The sequence below is a fragment of the Curcuma longa genome, chromosome 17 (assembly GCF_044706935.1).
Source record: "Curcuma longa cultivar G26 ecotype Majalengka, Jawa Barat chromosome 17, ITB_CL_G26_1.1, whole genome shotgun sequence".
NCBI lineage: Eukaryota > Viridiplantae > Streptophyta > Magnoliopsida > Zingiberales > Zingiberaceae > Curcuma > Curcuma longa.
In genome coordinates, this window is record NC_133877.1 from 7557642 (window position 1) to 7575794 (window position 18153).

Below are 18153 nucleotides of genomic sequence, written 5' to 3' on the forward strand. Positions count from 1 at the left end.
AATTATCACTTTGATAGTCTTTTTAGGGTGGTCCTCTACTAATTTGAGGCATAGTTGAGTTGGTTATGGTCGAGCAGATTTAATCAACGATTGGACAATGGTCGAATCTCGACGAAGCCGAAGTAATATCTTTCTCCATTGTGGTCAACTGTAATTTTTTAATTTACTTTCTTATAAATGAAATCGACGAGGTGCTAAATTCTACCCTTTATTAATTGAAGTAGGATGGTCTTCTACTATTTGAAGATAGTAAATCACGGAGGAGGGGATGAAACAATCAATTGTCACTTAAGTGACCGTGGAAGTTTGTCATTATGTAATTATGAGCCAACATGCTTATGGTTGTGAATTTAAAGCACCTGGTCATAACTGTCACCTCGTTCCTCATTCAAAGTTGCATCCATTTAAAAAAAGAAATCACAATAAGTGAAATTATTTTTTGAAATTAAAGCAATAAAATGGTTTCAATAATAATAATAATAATAATAAAAGATGGATATACATAACAGATTTAGATATTAATTTAGAAAACATATAAATTAATCTATAGTTGATAAAATAAACAGTAAGTGGGGTTAAAGTAGGGAGGATCTTATAGAATTTTGATGGATTGTTTGATCAAATATATAATGTTGCTAAAAGATTTTTTTTTAAAATACTTTTATTCAAAAAATATATATATACACTAAAGACTATAATAGAGAGTAGAGTACTTGTCTATAATAAGATTGTATGATTGTAATAGATATTTGTTCTTGTAAATTTAAAGTGTTTGCCAAATCAAACTAATCAACCTCAATTTAAAGTGTTTGCCAAATCAAACTAATCAACCTCTCGCATTTAATTTGCACTTGAAATATCTGTCCATCCATATCCCATTGCATTAACTATTTCTTTCTCTATCTTCACATTAAATGAGAGGATACTTTATTATTTAAAATGAAAATGATAAATTAAACCTTTTACAAGATTTACATTATAAAGAATCAAACTAAATATCTTAATAAGAACTTTTCTAATTGCTTTCATTCAGTTGTTGTGGTCCAAATAATTATTAATTCATTATCTATTTTTTTAAAGAATTTATTTGTGGATCGATAGACAGAAGAAATGTGTTATTTTACATTGTTTTTTTTAAACTTAAATGAGAAAATTCAACATTTTCTTAGAGCTTGTCCATTTGTTTTTGTTAATGATATTTTTAAATAAAATATTAATTATTTAACTCTTTATTTTTATTATTTAACATTTTCTATGATTAATTTTCATCTTATTTTTTGTCGAGAAAACATGTTATAAAGGACAAAATTTGTAACCTCGAATATTCGAGCATGATTATAAGATATCTCTACTACGATGTAGTAGGATGAAAATTTTAAGATGTTAATTATTAGACAAGGAGTCATTTACGTTTTTGAATTTACTTAGCGGACGAATCAAGAAGGGAAGAGGATCGTTTATCTCCAGGATTAATTGGGTTTGGATATATAGATTTTAAAAAAAGTAATTTCTAATAAGAAAATAAGAGAAAAGTGAAATACTTTCATTGAGGAATTATGAAGGAGAAAGTGAAGTACATTTTAAAAACATTAAAAAAGAAAAACAAATACAAAAACTCACATAAGAGTTTTATATATAACGATTTTAAAAGCAACATTGGAGAAGATCCACATCCACATTCACTTCTTCAATGGTTGAACCACCGGCTCGATCCGAACCGCACCGGCTGACTCGACTCGTCGTCGACGCGCCCCACGAGCCGAGCCGACTCGCTTACCTTGTCTCGCCGGAATCTCCTCTTCTCCTCCTCCTCCTCCAGCAGTGCCGCCGCCTCCGCCCGCTCCGCCAGGTGACGCACGCCGGTCCAGAACCAGTCTCCGATCGTCGGCTTCCGATCCCACGGCCGGTGCCTCGTGTCCTCGAGCCGCCTCAGCACGCAGACCAGCTCCACCGAGTCGGCGAAGCCGAGCGAAGTCGTCCGCTCCCTCATCTCCCGGACTCGGATCTCGATCTCGTGCTCCGCGGCGAGCCGATCCGTCTCTACCAACCTCACCGCCTCGTAGACGAGATTGTTCCCCTCGAAGGCGGCCATCTCCGGGGCGCGGCTCATCTCCTCGACGATCTCCACGAGCAAGTCGAGCTCGGAGATTAGGTCGCGGTCGAGGAGGGCGGTGACGCGGTCGTCGTCTGGATTACGGTTAGGGTGGAAGGGCGCGAGGAGGAGGGAGGCGGAGATGAGGAGCTCAAGGAGGCGGGCGTACCATCGGACCCAGGAGGCGAGGGCGAACGAGGCGGGGGAGGAGCCGAGGGGGAAGGCGGAGAGGGCGAGCGCGTTGCGGCCGGAGGTGGGGTGGCGGAGGAGGGCGATGGGGATCTGGTCGCGGAGGATGAAGGCGCCGCGAGAGAGGACGTGGTGGAGGGCGAGGAGGCACTTGAGGGCGACGGAGGGGTCGCGGGTGGAGCGGAGGCGGTCGGCGAGGGCGCCGGCGGCGGACGCGGCGGAGAGACGGGAGCCGTGGCCGAAGGAGAGGAGGGCGCGGATATGGCGGGGGCGGGGGGGCTCGTCGGAGGGCTGGTGAGGCGTGGCGCGAAGGACAGCCATCTGGGCAGCGGAGGAAGGAGAGAGGGTGGTGGCGGCGGCGGCGGCGAAGGAGGCGGTGTCCTTGAGCGCGCCGACGAGGCCGCGGAGCTTGCGACCCATATCTCTCTCACTCTGACTCTGTCAAGATGCGTGCACTAAGATCGGTTCCAAGTTGACAAGTAGAGTGCTAGTAATATAATACACAAACACATTGGTCAACGTCCTAAACTCTTATCCTTTGATCGCACTGAATAGTTGTTGACTTCACAACTTAGCGTAGAATAAAAGTCAACGGTTCTTTATAAATGATAGGGTGGTAGTATACCCACGAGGTTGGTTTTTATATTGGGCATTCTGATATGGTACTTGAATTTTTTTTTGTAATAATGTCCGTTAAAATTTTTGCTCATTCAATGATGTTGCGTAATATAAGAGTCTTTAAATTAATCCTCTTAAAAATTAATCGACTTTTTGCAGAAGAATCACTCATAATATTAATACATAAAAATTTTTTTTAATAAAATCAGATCAATCACTTTTAAATTCATCCATCAATTAAGTGGCTAGATTAATCAAAAAAAAGTCAATGGATTTATCAAATTCGGATATTTTGAAATTATTAGTTAATTTTTAAAAATGCTAATAAACTTTAAAATATATTTTCAAATCTCATTGATATTAAAATGTTTTTTTAGCAATTTTTATTTTACTCTCTAAAATACTTTAATGGTAGTTCAAAAGTATAAAATATGCATTTATTTTATAAAAATAAATAAATCTTAGAGGTATTTAAAAATTATTAAATCTTGTGACGTTCTTTTGATACACGATATGATAAAATGTAGATGGTAGATGAAGAATAGATTGGACAAATATTAATTGTGATGACGATGGGTCAATTAAATTATTGGGCTTATTTACAACCCAGTTCAAGTATTTTATTTTATTAATTGTTTCTGTATGACAAGTTGAAACATATATAAGGGGGAAAACATAGTTGAAAGAATACCAACAACCTGTTGGTAGCATGTAATTGATTAATATTTTTTTTAATTCAGATATTCCTCTTTTTCTGATGAAAGTGAATCCATTTGTTAATTCCCGTGTAGTGTAAAGCCTAAGTTATGTTTGTTCCTACTGCATAGGAATTATCTTAATGAAAGTGTACATCGGTAATACTATTCGAATATTGAAAGTTATAGTTAGCATATTAACTTCTGAAGGTCTATTAACGAAGGTATCATTAAGAAAACTAATGATTAGCATGAAAAAAAAATCTCCAGTCTAGCATCATCATCGAAGCATTTTAAGAATTGAAAGAATGAAAATATCATCCTAATTGGTAAGAATTCCTTCAGACTATAAAACAAGATTTGATTCGCGTACAAATGTATATTTGTGTACATCCTAAGAACTCCAAACATTTTAGTTTGTTTGTTTGTTTTAATTATCCAATAGTTCATGCGTATAGACCTTGTGCTATATATCATTGGAGTCTTCCCATGGACTAAGGGTTTTGACTCCAAACAAAAAAAATATTGACTCAACTCAATTCTATACACTTCTACAAGAACATCTTTATCTCAATATTTGTTCGGACTGATTGCTTCATTAATGAAATATTCATCATGTTATCTGCTTGATCCGTAAGGTGTGATGTCCATACCGTCCTCATCGAAATCGAACTCCATGTTGTCGTCTTTCCTAGGGCGTTGCTTCAGCCTCTGAAAAATTTCATCGAGGGAGTCGGAGGAAGTGGCTCGGCTGTGGGTGGCACTCTCCTGAACTTGGCGCAATGGGAGAAACCTCTTAGCACCTAAATTAATCTTGATGTTCTGAAAACCGCTTTTCATGGATGCCCATGTCGAAGTTAAACGGGAGGTGCTACTGGCGGCCGGGTTGTCTGAGTTATCAGAGTCATGCGCCTCGAGCAATGATACGGAAGCTGGAGGTGTTGCCTTTTCCACTGGAGGGCTCACTGATTGCCGTCCCTGCTGTTCCCTTATTGTGGCATACTTATTCACAATGGATCCACGGTTTGCAGTGCTTTTACGAGACTCGTCTTTTGGAGGTTTTGATGCAGTTCCTGCATCCTCCAGTGGAGTTGCTGTTGCTTTCATCTCCATAACCTCTCTGAACTGTATAAGATTACTGTCCAATTAGTAGAAGATAAACTACAGGGAATAAGTTATAATGGATTTGTATCTAAAAAGGAAACTCTTTGTTAGGGGCACAATCATGATATCATGCTTTTCGGACCTAAAAGACAATTCTGATAGATCAATCAACTCATCTACTCTTTCTAAGAATGCTGACATTTAATCGAAGTAGAATATGATATTTGACCGAAGTGACAAACTGGATGTCCAATCGAAAGAATGATGAGTGATGAAGACAGCAGATAACAAACACAATGGAAAAGCAGTTTCATGTATTTCCTTTAAGATAGGTACTAAGACATGCTTCTATAACCAAAATTAATTAAGGAGATTACTTACAGGAGTTGAAATGCTGGACTCGATATCCACATTTGCACCGTGAAAGTTTCTTGCTAAAGGCACAACCTGCTCACCAACTTTGCGTCCTTGTTCAAGCCAAGACCTCTCTGGGGAAATTTAAAGAAGTCAGATACTAGCTTCCACAGATGCATATATTGAACATTTTTCCCAAGAAGGTAGGTAGTGAGATTTGTTTGCTACATTTATCACATACTATGTAAAATATATAGGGTTAAAGATTGCCAATCGCACACCATCTAACTAGAAAAAGGAAAAGTAAAAACATTTGCCAACCATACAGAAAGAGTTAATTTACTAATAGACATTGGTCTACAAGTGAAAAACAAGCTAAGATGGATTCGACTAAGATTTTATTCATTGTTGTCACTGTAGTCCTAAATATCAATAACATTTCCATTAATACAACAATAACAACCCAGTCTTATCCTACTAGATGGGGGTCGGCAATAATACTTCCATTAATATCATTTTTTTAAAATCTCCGACCATATATATATAGAGGCTAAGCATAGACATTGACCTAGAAGTGAAAACCAAGCAAAGATGGACTAGGAGATAGGTTTGCCTAAGATCGCGATCATTCTCGTCATTCTCGTCCTAACTATTAATAATATTTTCATCAACATCTATTTCTTATTGAATTATAGATAAACAAAATTAAAAACATTTGCTAGGAGGAATTTCAATTTCATCCATCATAAGTATCCCGTCTGTTTATTAATAATTGACAATATGTTGGGCAAGAAAGACAAGCAACAGAAGTTTTAGGTCTACTAAACTTGAAATCATTAAGTTTTGAAAGTGTTTCTCCACCTTTCATATGTAAGTTCCTTGCTACGATCTTACCAAACAAAAGAACAATGAATGACTAAAAAAGAAAACTTGTTACTAGATTCGGGAAGAAAGAATGTGGTCACGACCAAGTTGAAAGTTATCCAAGTATCAATTTTAGAAGTGAAAAAGCTTTGTATAAATTTGTCCAAATTCATGCAGGCATTTTAGCAAGAATTAATGAGAAGACACAAACAGAACAGATAAGAACATATGATTCCAAGAATCCAAATCATGCTAACAAGGGGCAGTCCTACCTTTCTGCAGGATTATGATTCCAGAAGGGTTGAAACCATCTGTATCTGCATCCTCAGTTTGAAGCTTAAGCCATTTCCAGCTTCCAAAAAAGTCAACAACTCGGTCAAAGAAATTACTAGCCACCAATAGGGTGTATATGACCATGATAAGTGGATAGATTTTGTTAAACCCTTTACCAAAGAAAGGAACTGCATCATCAATGTTGCCCATCCTCTGTTTTTGCAATCAGAAGGCGAAAAAATCAAGGATTAAATATTACATAATATGATACACAATCTAGCAAAACAACAATAGTTAAGTAAATAACTAACTGATATTAGAATGAGGATGGCAAAGTATAATTTACTAAAGAAAAGCAGAAAGATAAAAGCAGAGCCCTTTCAATTTCCAGCTAAAGAACATTATCTCACTTTGAGAAATTAATCACAACGATGAGATAATGGCATACAAGCATGTAGAAAAGGGCAAGCAACTGTCATTTCTACTATCAGCACTAGACCTAATTGCTTGTGAATGAATGGTGAATGTTTTTAAGTGACTTGTGCGATACATGCTGCATATGCTATATGTGATATCATCCGCTGCTGCAAATGTTTAGATGGCTGCTTTTTAAACCAATGCTTTCAACATCAGTGTTAGCTACCTATTGGTGATGGACGAATGTAAAGGTCTGGAAGTTACTGTGAGGCTGCTCCACACCATTGTCATCTTTGTTACCTGCTCTTTTCGTGGGCTCTTTCATAGATTTCTGCTCTGATGATCCTTGTATTCCATCTTGGAACTCTTGCCTCACTCCAGAGGACCACTCGTGGACTTCTAGTCTTTGATCAACCATTACTTTTGGACCATTCCAGTCTTTGATCAACCATTATTTTTGGACCACGATGACAGTGCCTACTGGTAGTGTGAGACTTCAGGTATCTTCCCATTTAAGCCCTAATATTCACCTCTTTCCTAGCAAGTAGTTCAAATTCTGTAGGCAGAAATTATCAGCGAATGCAAAAAATTCATCTAACAATCCATATTATGATGGGTAGTTGGCAAGCAAAGGGTCCCTATTAAAGCTTAGCCTTTCTCTCAGGAATTTCAAATTTTATTAACAAGTAGTTTCTTCATTTCTTGCCCAAAATGTCTTTGGAGTTACCTTCATATTCAGCACGTTTGGTAACCTTGGACTTCCCTCACAAATTTGATAAGCAAACCATATTGTTTGTGTGTTGGTCAGAACAAGCTTGGGTTGCTTGGCTGCATTAAAATCAGCTTGTTTGCCTTTCACACTCATCTTCCACTTCTGATGATATTGTTGGACGGCCAGTGCATTGTTTCACATATGACATAACAATTGACAACTCAATATAATTTACTGAACTATGTGGCTTCCTTCACAGCACTTCAGCACTATCATCACCCACTGTCTTAGAATTTTTAATTTTATTTTTGATATATGACATAATTATCGTGGTGCTCGTTGCTGTCAACTTTCCTGGGGGAAAGACAGTGATGATTATGCAGATATAATACCTTCTTTGTTCTCTATGTACACTAATGGTCTGTTTATCTGGAAAGAATAGGGGAACTTGGAAGGACAGAAAAGTTTAGCTTATTGTGTTTTGACTAGGACCTAGATCTCTCTTTTTTCAGATGATATCTAACTGTAGTATCCTCTTCGCCTTATTTCTTCTCATTTCTCTCCAAATAAGGTCTAAGGATCATTACATGAAATGTTGGAATACATCTGACGTAAAATGCATGCCAGTATAGTTTCATGAAACTTTATTTTTCTCCATAACATCAGAATGGCTGAACCAGTTTCTTGGTTAAAGAAAAAAAGACAATAATTAGTAAAGATGGATTGTAATTTTGAGCTACAAACTGCTTTACACAGCTTGCTAGAAAAAGTCATTTCATTTTCAAATCCTTTTTGCCTACTTTATAGTTGCCTTTAGTTGCAAAGGAAGTCTCTGTTGGGATGTATACCAGAATCCTAGCTATGTAAATAAGCATTCTGAAATAAGAATCATATTTGATCAAAATTTGTAAGTGTCCATTTAATCTATATTGTAGATAAGCATGGTGTGCGGAGTCACACACAGAAGACCATGTTATCAGTCCCTTGTAGATTATAAACAGTGTTCACAACCAAAATGGATTGGACAAACCATTGGAGTGGTTGTAGTGTAATTTGGTCTTAGTCTGTCTTGACTATAGAATTACACTAGTACACTAAGTGTGTATTGAGCAGGACCATCTGAGGATTGTTCGATTTATGCTGACTATATAATCGAACTAAACCTCTGTTACTATAGATGTACATGCTCTTAATCCCGATATAATAACAAACACATGTGCTTAGTATGTACTTCTTTAATTCATCAAAGGGTGAGATTTAGATCGATAGATCAAAAGGCCCGATGAGTTGGGAAGTAGTATTATGTACATGGTGTGTTGTTAATTATAGAAGGAAACTGTGTCCTATAATCTAGGTTGATGATGTCCCCTTGAGGAGCTCATAAGGATTATCATGTAAACCCTGCAGGTGGACCTTGTCCGCATGATAATAAGGTTGAGTGGTACTACTCTTGGATTAGAAGTTGATTAAATTCGAGTTGTCAGTAACTCATTTAATTGACGGACATACGATATCTTAAACACAGGGAGACTAATGTACTTATAGTAAGAAGGAGCCCATATTATAATATGGGATTGGTGCGGTAGTGCAATAATAACTCTCTAGTGGAATGAGTTATTATTGATAGACTTAAGCTGTGTGTTCGGTGAAGAGCATGGGAAGCTTAAGTTCATCAGGAGACCAAAACCAATTCCTCCTCTAGGTCCCTGCTGTAGCCTCTGGGAATCCTCAAATCCACATTGGAAGAATTCGTGAAGAAACCAGGCATTCGAACCCATGCTAAGTGGTGTAATCGATCAGCTGATCGATTACACACCTTGGTAATCGATCAGCTGATCGATTACCAAGCTCCGTGGGAGATCGACTGGTAATCGATCAGTTGATCGATTACCAGCCTGGTAATCGATCACCTGATCGATTACCAGTAATCGATCACCTGATCGATTACCAGCGTTGAGAGAAAAATTAGCGATGTTTAATCGATTCCTTGATCGATTAAACACCTGGGTTCGAATAGGAAACTTCCGAAATCATACCAAATTCTCTGATCGGATTAAATCCAATCATACCATGTTTATGATCTAAATCATACCAAGTTTATGATACAAATCATACCATATTTGGGAGATGGCTAGGCTATAAAAGAAGGGGCTTGCCAAAAGGTTGAGAACACACGACAACAAGCTTTTGGTGGCCGAGACCTCTCGGCAGCCAACCCCTTTTTCTCTTCTCTTTTCCGGAGAAGGAAGGAAAGTTTGCTAAGCCATCGGAGAGGAGAATTCTGGTGGAGAAATTCTCGAAGGATCGTTGCCCACGCAACGTTCGAGAAGAGGAGAGGAATACAACAGAAGATCAAGAGGTCTTCGGGTACAAACTTCATCCACACAATCCTAAGGTGAAAGATACAACTAAAATTTATTTCCGCTGCAATTTTTAGTTGTATGGAACCTGAAAACAAACACAAGAAGCCAGCGATCCGCGGGGCTTCTTGGAAAGTTTCGTCCTTTGTACGAAAAAATTTTGTACAAGGGAAATCAACGAAACGGTTTCCAAGCGACTCCCTTCAGTCTCATGACATACTATCTGCCATTGTACAAGTGATGCATTCAATTAGCCCTGATGATTTTAATATTCATAGTGTAGGACAGCTCAATTAAAACCTGATTGATTTCACTTACTCCCTACAAGCATTCATTTGAATTTGCTCCTTATTTGTAACTATGAGGATAATAGAAACATGATGATCAGCCACAATGTTTCATGCAAAAGATGCAGATAAGAGATGATTTACAGTAGAAGTTACCTTTTCAAAAATAGTTTTTGCATTATCATCCAGACGGATAAGATTAAGAAAATTGTAGGAAATTGGAGCTGCATAACGAGCGACCATTCTGGAAAAACAATAAGAAATACTCAACGAATGTGATAAGATGGTCTCAGAAAAAATTAAAGCAGAAAATACTTACGAGCATATCGCAAGCAAACTCACTGAACTAGTTTGCTTTGGAGTGAAGGAATAGAACATAAGCATTCCAAACTTGAATAGTGAATAATACGTGCAAATGCACATATACATGAGAGGAATGAATGCAGCTATCTGCAAAGCACATCGGCAATTACTGAATGGCCCTAAACATAACACAATCAAAGTGACAGACTCCATGAGTCAATAACAAAATAGATTTTAGAGGTACTTAAGGCTCCATGGATAGAAACCATGCCATATGTATCATAGGCATGTTTGAATGAGCTTCAACAGGAATGCCTCGTAATCAGATCTTGCATTCGGGTTTGTGATGCAAGTTTCTTTATAGATTTCTTTTATTTATATAGTGCTCCAATTCCCAACCGCACACCACCACCACAAAATAGATTCTAGAGGTCCTTAAGGCTCCATGGATAGAAAACTATGTCATATGTATCAAAGGTATGTTTGAATGAGCATCAATGGGAATGCCTCTTAATTAGATCTTGCACTTGGGTTTGTGATGCAAGTTTCCTTATAGATTTCTTTTATTTATATACTGCTCCAATTTCCAACCGCGCAAACCATCACTAATTTAAATATGATTTTTCTCATTTTTATTTTCAAAACAATTCTGATTTAAATATATTGTTCTTAATCTTTTTATTTATACATAAATGACTGCCAAAATTGTATATGCAATAATGGTAATTTCTCGATAAGGTAACTTCACTGATTATATATATATATATATTGCCACTAAATACATAGAGGCATGATGAATATAGTTGTTCATCGTCTTATGTCATGTATACTTCATTTGCAATCACTTTCTATATTCATGATACAAATGGATGCAATGTCATTAGAGGGTTTTCTGCATCTAATCAGTCTTTACCTGAACCAGCACTTCTTGTTTTCCCACAGCATTTATAAGAATAGAGAAGAGGGACAAGTCAACTCCACTCGGTAATAAGGTGGCCTCAGCTAAAAGGATAGCAGCTGACATGCACCCAAGTGTGACGGCCAACACTTTCTGTAGTTGCTTCCTAAGTATACAACGCCACAATAATTCTGAAATATAATAAGTATCAATACAAAATTCAAATAGCAGCATTATATAATCATATTCCTATATAAAGATGATCATGTTAAGTTTGATTTGCAGAAAAAAATTGTTCACTCTTAATAATCTCCACGCATGTAGGTGGGTAGACCAAGATGTTGACTAACTAGGCTTTACAAATTTACATATTTTTTTATATCAAGAACACCATACCTACTCTAATAACAAAGGTGGCTCATGGTTGATCATTTATCCCAGTAGCTTAAGCTATTAGGAAAAAGATCAATCTTAGCATGTGCATTCTCAACAGTTAAAAATGGATCTGCAAGCTGACACAATCATACTTCTAAGTTTAAGCTTCGAATCTTCCTAAGTAAGGAAAGAATAGCAGGAAAAGCTAATCCTTAGAAAAAAGAACTTACCAACAATATCAAGAAAAGATCCTAGGTTTCCCCTTCGGTTTTCTCTAAAGCTTGAGGTGAATTTCCTACAACACATTATGAGGAAAACATCACTATTTGCAAATTAAATTAATATTATCATAAACTGATCTATTTCATCTAATGAAGCAAAAAATAGATCAATTAGTTGGGCCAATTCCAGTCAATGATAGCATAGGTTCCATTATTAAGCCTATGCCAGAACACGCCAGCCTACTTCAAGGTAAATGCAACCAAGATGGGAATCCATGAGCATGTTCAAAATGGTTCCATAGGCAACATATTATGCATAAATGAAACATAATAAAAATGATATCAGAGAATTGAATACAAACCATCCATTTGAATCACGACATTCATAATTTTTTATGGTGTCTTCAAGCTCAAGGGCTTTCATCACATAGGTCATATATTCACTGCAAAAGGTTATAAAACAATAGTTAGCAATTAAACTGGAAATACATGTACTTCCATCTTGAGTGTCACAGGTCCATTTATCAGCAAACCATTTAGATCAGGGTTTTTGGGCCTGGCCTCTGACCCAAATCAACAGCTAATTAATAAGGAGTGCAAAATCTAAGGAACATAATGCTTTGTGAACTTACCCATGCTATTGTAATTATTGCAAGAGCGTAATGCTTCGTGAATTTTACCAGCCTATTAATAAGTTATGAAGCTAAACTTAAACATGTATACCTTTTGTATCTATAGTATTCTTCTCGAGCTCTCCTGAGTTGGCATCTAAGTGCGGCCATTGTCTTGTCATCAGTATCATAATCCATATCATTCTCTCCCAGCCTACCACCAGAGGGCTTGAAAGAAGGATCTTCCTTGAGCTAAAAAAGAAGCCATATCAAAATTATTGGAAAACAAATTTTCCATATTAGCATTCAGTCAATGGATTTTATTCGTATTCTAGAAAACTTACAGTTTGAAGCAACATTTTATCAATAATATCCATATAAGGTCGTAGTGGATCACGTTTGGACATCTGATTAGATGTGGCTTGTGCAACCTATAGAGGAAATAGGGAACATAGAATATAAGAAGGCAAGATAGCAAAAGATTGTTAGATATATCCACACAGCATGAACCCTCCAAGATCAAATAAGATCACTAACCACAATTGCATTCGAGAATTCTTGGTGAGCATTGTCAAGCTTTATAGCCATTTTTGCAACCTTGTGTGAAAGGACCTTCTGACGATAATTCCAATCTGCATTCCTCCAGATGCTTTTTGGGATTTCACTAAGACCAAAACCAAGTAGAAATGCACCAGTCACAAGCCCAAATGTATTTGAACAAGCCATGGCTAAGCCCAAAATACCAACACCCCTGTTACAGGAGTAATTAACTTTTTTTAGATAAAATTAAGGGGTATTAGAAACAAACCATGATGAAAATAAAAGTTAATCCACACCAGAGCATTTTAAATAAAATCATAGGTTGGTATATTATTGGCATTCCATTTCTATGAAGAAGATTGTTAACTCTTTTTCTAGTAATACACTATGATGAATATCAAAAGGATACAAATTTCTTTTGCTTTAACCAAGACTGAGAAGAGACTGTTTCTATTATGTATGCATAGATATTAATAACATTAGAGGAAAATGTTAGAACCACACAGAATATAGACAAAGCCAATGTAGCAAACATAAAACTAAACATGAGATGCTGAAAAACATCAGATATATCTTACAACTATATAAGAAAATACATGGTAGATTATTTATTCAAAAAACTAAGTTTTTCTTAGTAAAAAATTCAAAAGCATAAGTATCAAATATAATGTATGACATGGATGCTAGTGTTTCATATATTTATTTATTTAAGGATAGAAGGCTGCATACTTTAGGTACATATCCACAGCATAAGGTCAGAACCAAATTACATGGGATTAAATTTAATAGTCACAGTAAAGATAGACTTTGGGGGAAAAAACACCTAGCTTTGATGCAGAAAATAGGTTTAATTATTTTAGATCATTTTTTGTCCCACTGCCTTTTTTTATCTTTTCTCTTCTTGTATTTTATCATTTTAATCAAGGAAGAGGGAGACCAAAGAACACTTGATTAGCAATAATAAAACATGATAAAATTCATTTAAATATAGATGAGGATATAGTAGGGCAGCAAGCCCAATAGCGTAGGAGAATCTATATAGCCGATCTCACTTAATAAGATAAAGGCTTGGTTGTTGTTGTTGTATTTCTGTTGTGTTATATATACTGCAAATAAAACAATTTGAAAATTCCATGGGACTTTACTCCTGCATAAGTTCAACCAGTTTGGTCCTATCATGATTTCCAATCTTTCTCACTTCAAGAGAGAGAAGGTTACATCTTGGGGCAGCACCAGTCTCAACTAGAACAGAATAAGGGCTTGAGAACATGGACTCATCCAGTACAGTTGAAAGCCTCTACAAGTGATAGCAATAGAGTTCAAAGAATGGTGATCATCCTACAACCTACCAACCAATTGGAGAATGATGCTCTGTCTTCCTCACAAAACTGAGAGAAAGAAGTCATCATTAAGGGAAAAGCAAGACCATGTACCCTCCTTATTTCTCCTCCATGGCCAGTCAAGGACTCCCTTTATTCTTTATTGTAACAATAAACAGATACAGTTTAGCCAATAATTGAAGTCCGCCTTTTAGCCTAAAAATGAATGATTCAGTAATTAAACTTCCTAGAGACAGCATACACTGTTCCCCAAAACCTCCAAAGCTTATTAGGGGACTATCATCATCATCAGTGAGCCATATTCGTCCCAGCTATTGGGGATTGGCCACATGGAGTATATCCCTCCATTGAGCACTAATATGCAAATCAAGTAAATCCATTATTCATTACATTCACTTAAGTCTTTAATCTCTCTCTCAGGTTAGAATATATTGAACACCTTATGTCAAGTTTGTTCTAATTATTGGCACCTACTACATAAATCTTATCACTTCATTGAGCTTTATGCCATGTTACCACTAGCAATGTACAATTATTTTTTAAAAAATCTCATGAGTGACAAAATAATGCTTTCTTTCATCTCCCTCTATAGCAAGCACCTCTTACTCTAACTGACTCAACTCGTTTAATTATAATTTCAAAAAGCATATGCAGATAGTAGATCACTGACTTACCGTATAGCGCATGTATAATATGCAAGGTTTGTGCAAGGGCATATGGAATCAGTAATAAAATTATTAAAAAGTAGCTATAATATCTGACATATAGACAAGAAAGTATATTCATCAACACACCCAATACATTTCACATAGAAAAAATATACATCAACCATGTAATGTAACAATGATTTTTAATCAGTGAAGTAGAATAGAGCATATGAATTACATATTCACATGCATAAAATTAATATCTTGTGTGCTTAGGTCAATTTAGTTTAACCTAAACCCAAAATTTTTTCCTGTATTGGCATGCATCTAATTTAAATGTAAACCCATGTTTTTAACTAGAGAAACTTTATTCGCCATTGAATATGTTCATACCATCTCAACATATTTTCTTCCATTTTCTCAATCTATGGACGTTATACTTAAATGCTCTCAGATATTAACAATTTTCATTTAACAGTTTCACATAGTGGTCTTAGCATCCATAATTATCTCTATTTGAACATAGAACTTTTAGTAAGACAAAGATCCATAAAATAAAAGAACCAAATGAAAAAGAAAATGCTTGACATATCATTTGACACCAATATTCTTGACAAGTTACACAAATACAAAGCAAGAAAAGTACCTCATGATTCTCAAAAAGGAAATCCCTAAGTACTTATAGAATGGCATGAATTTTTACTGACTTGGTATTGCTGGATTTGTCTAAAGAATTAAAGAAGAAATGCAAAACAATCTAATAGGCTATATGGTACTAACCAATCCCTGTGCATAATGATAAGTAGAATAAACCCGATAAGGCCAATGGATCCCACAACTATATAAAAGACCAAGTTCACATGCAGGCTTGTCCTCAATCTTTCCTTGACTGTGAAATCACCAGCGTCCTCATAACCCTGAATAGTAGGAACCACAGCCCTGCTTAGAGAGATAAACATAACTTAAAAATCTTGACTATAAACATGATTTTAATTAAAATACAGATATCTTTAAAATGTAATTAAAAATATAAAAAATTTTAAATTATTTGAACACAAAGTTATTAGCTGTCAATATATGTGCCTTCTAGAACCCAGGCGGCAGCAAGGTCTAGAAGGCCAACCTATTGCCAAAACCCTCTCAGACTTTCACCTAGCAAATTGTATAATCCAAAAGAATAATTTACAATATACAAATGTACAAATGCCTTGAGAGGGGCGGGTGTTGACCACTGCAAAGCCATCAAAATAGAAGTAATTGGTCGTCACTTTGCAATACCAATTAGATGCTAAATATTGTCCTATAACTCCTGATGAATGCAAGTGATTGGTTGTTCACTTTGCATAATATCAATGAAGCACTACCGACTAGGTCCAAATTAGTGCCCTCCGATTCTCCATGCTGATAAGTTAGGTCATAAGTCAAAATAAAAGCAATTAGACATCCACCAAGATGATCCTGCACAAAATAAGATACTCCTGTTCCTAACCTATACAAGTCTTACAGTCCAAAGCATTTGTACCGTAGAACGGAACCACAAGAAATTGCACAAATGATAAGAGGAACCATAGATATATTGAGATGACTTAATGCAGCTTACCATGTCAGCAAAAACGTACTCCAATATGACCAACTCCAAAAGAAAGCAATGCCTCCATTGTAGTGTCCAATAATTGTCTGCAAATCAATGAGGCTATGGTTCTCAATATAAGAAAACAGAGAGAACACACAAACACAGTAGACAGTTCTGTACTATTGCTATAGCCTGGCTGTGGTAACTTCTTTATTGAGGAAATGAAAGGGCAAACAGATGTATGGAATCATCTTACGCTACCATCAGTCATACCATAGGCACAGACATCCTCAATCTAGAATAACTAGATATGATCTCTGAGATGATCAAAGAAGTTTGAGGATAAAATAATCCAGGAACTGTAACCTCATGCAACAAGTAATTCTAGTGTCGCCAATAGAGTTCAACAATCTAAAATTAAGAATTATTCAGGCAAAAAAGAAAGATAATGTAAAATACGAATGGACAATATTCAATCTTGAGGCACATTCAGCAGAGAGAATTGAATTGGGAAAATTAGCTCAACCTAAATTGTATCTCAAATGCCAAAAAAAAAAATGTTGGAGCCTACATGTACGGTTGCCCGAATCACCAGAAATTTGCCCGTATCACTGCACCAGAATTACCGTTCGACATTCACAAATATGCAAGAAGACGAAAAAACAATAAGGTTCGGCTTTGCATGATATCAAAATTTACAAAGTCATTCAATTTCTTCTACCAACAGCAATTACATTAAAGACAACAAAGTGACCTCGGTACAACATCAAGCCGCAGTTTCGTGCTTCCGATTCTACAGATTAAATCAATTGCGAAAATCTAAAAATAATAATCAAATTAGGATACACGACAGAAACTTAGGAAAGAAAAAAAGAAAAAGAAGATTTCAAATCACCGTATTCAGCGTGCAATGATCCAAAAAAAAACAGATCTCGACCAAATCGAATCGTGAACTTTGATTGTGTCGAATAATGGAATAAAACCAAATGGGAGGGGGAGGGGGAAGAGGGGGATGATATGAGGGAGGAGAAATCATACGTTCCAGATGTCGGCGGGGACGAGGATGATGATGGAGAGGGAGCAGAACCAGGCGTATCCAACGGTAAGGACAACGTATCGGGGCACGTCCGGGCCTGCGAAGTAGTGCAGCGTGAAGGTGACCATCCCCAGGGTGAGGGGGAGCGAGATCAGGTAGAACACCCACATCTCGACCTCAAACTCTCCACCGCCTCCTCTCTTCCGTCTCCGTCGTCGTCGATGCCTTCCCTCCTCCTCCTCCTGTGTGCGATCTCTTCGATCTTCTCCTCGTTCCGCAAGAGGTGGAACGGGTGGGTCAAGGAGGATCGGACCAGATGTAGATGTGAAGGTGGAAGAAGCAAAGAAAAGAAAAGCACGGAACGAAGACAAGGGATTTTTTATATTTGGCTTCAAATACTTTACATATTTGTACATATACCCTCCTTGCTTTGGTGTGGTAATTGGCAAATTAATTAAGAAGTTAATTAGGCTAGAATCAACACTGGGGCAGCTCGGTGCACGAAGCTCCCGCCATGCAGGGTCCGGAGAAAGGATCCATTGTATATATAATCAACACTATTTTTTTATTATTTTAAAAATATTTCTTAATTATTATATATAATATTTACATAAATTATTTCGTGTTCATGGGGAATAACTAAT

The 18153-nt window shown here is 36.7% G+C and overlaps 2 protein-coding genes across 2 annotated transcripts; both read right to left on the reverse strand.

Annotated features, from left to right (window-relative positions):
* Window positions 1-1553: 1553 nt before the first annotated feature.
* LOC141811797 (putative clathrin assembly protein At4g40080) lies at window positions 1554-2729 on the reverse strand. Its single transcript, XM_074699851.1, has one exon. The coding sequence runs from the start codon at window positions 2699-2701 to the stop codon at window positions 1688-1690; it is 1014 nt and encodes a 337-aa protein (XP_074555952.1). The 5' UTR covers window positions 2702-2729; the 3' UTR covers window positions 1554-1687.
* Window positions 2730-3930: 1201 nt separating this feature from the next.
* Window positions 3931-17821, reverse strand: LOC141848627 (uncharacterized). Its single transcript, XM_074736674.1, has 14 exons — window positions 17512-17821; window positions 16501-16577; window positions 15681-15839; window positions 12911-13124; window positions 12718-12804; window positions 12486-12625; window positions 12125-12205; window positions 11772-11836; window positions 11182-11357; window positions 10285-10415; window positions 10122-10209; window positions 6189-6402; window positions 5080-5186; window positions 3931-4719 (listed from the first exon to the last, which is right to left on the reverse strand). The coding sequence occupies exons 1-14, from the start codon at window positions 17677-17679 to the stop codon at window positions 4213-4215; spliced, it is 2214 nt and encodes a 737-aa protein (XP_074592775.1). The 5' UTR covers window positions 17680-17821; the 3' UTR covers window positions 3931-4212.
* Window positions 17822-18153: the final 332 nt, after the last annotated feature.

What these genes read in the sequence shown, in the direction of transcription:
- LOC141848627 (XM_074736674.1), bottom strand. Translation starts at nt 17,679, where the DNA reads ATGTGGGTGTTCTACCTGATCTCGCTCCCCCTCACCCTGGGGATGGTC. An exon ending in AACAAGAAGTGCTGGTTCAG is followed by an intron (nt 10,416 to 11,181) that starts GTAAAGACTGAT and finishes TGTGCTTTGCAG; the next exon opens with ATAGCTGCATTCATTCCTCT. An exon ending in AGTTTGCTTGCGATATGCTC is followed by an intron (nt 10,210 to 10,284) that starts GTAAGTATTTTC and finishes TTGTTTTTCCAG; the next exon opens with AATGGTCGCTCGTTATGCAG.
- LOC141811797 (XM_074699851.1), bottom strand. Translation starts at nt 2,701, where the DNA reads ATGGGTCGCAAGCTCCGCGGCCTCGTCGGCGCGCTCAAGGACACCGCC.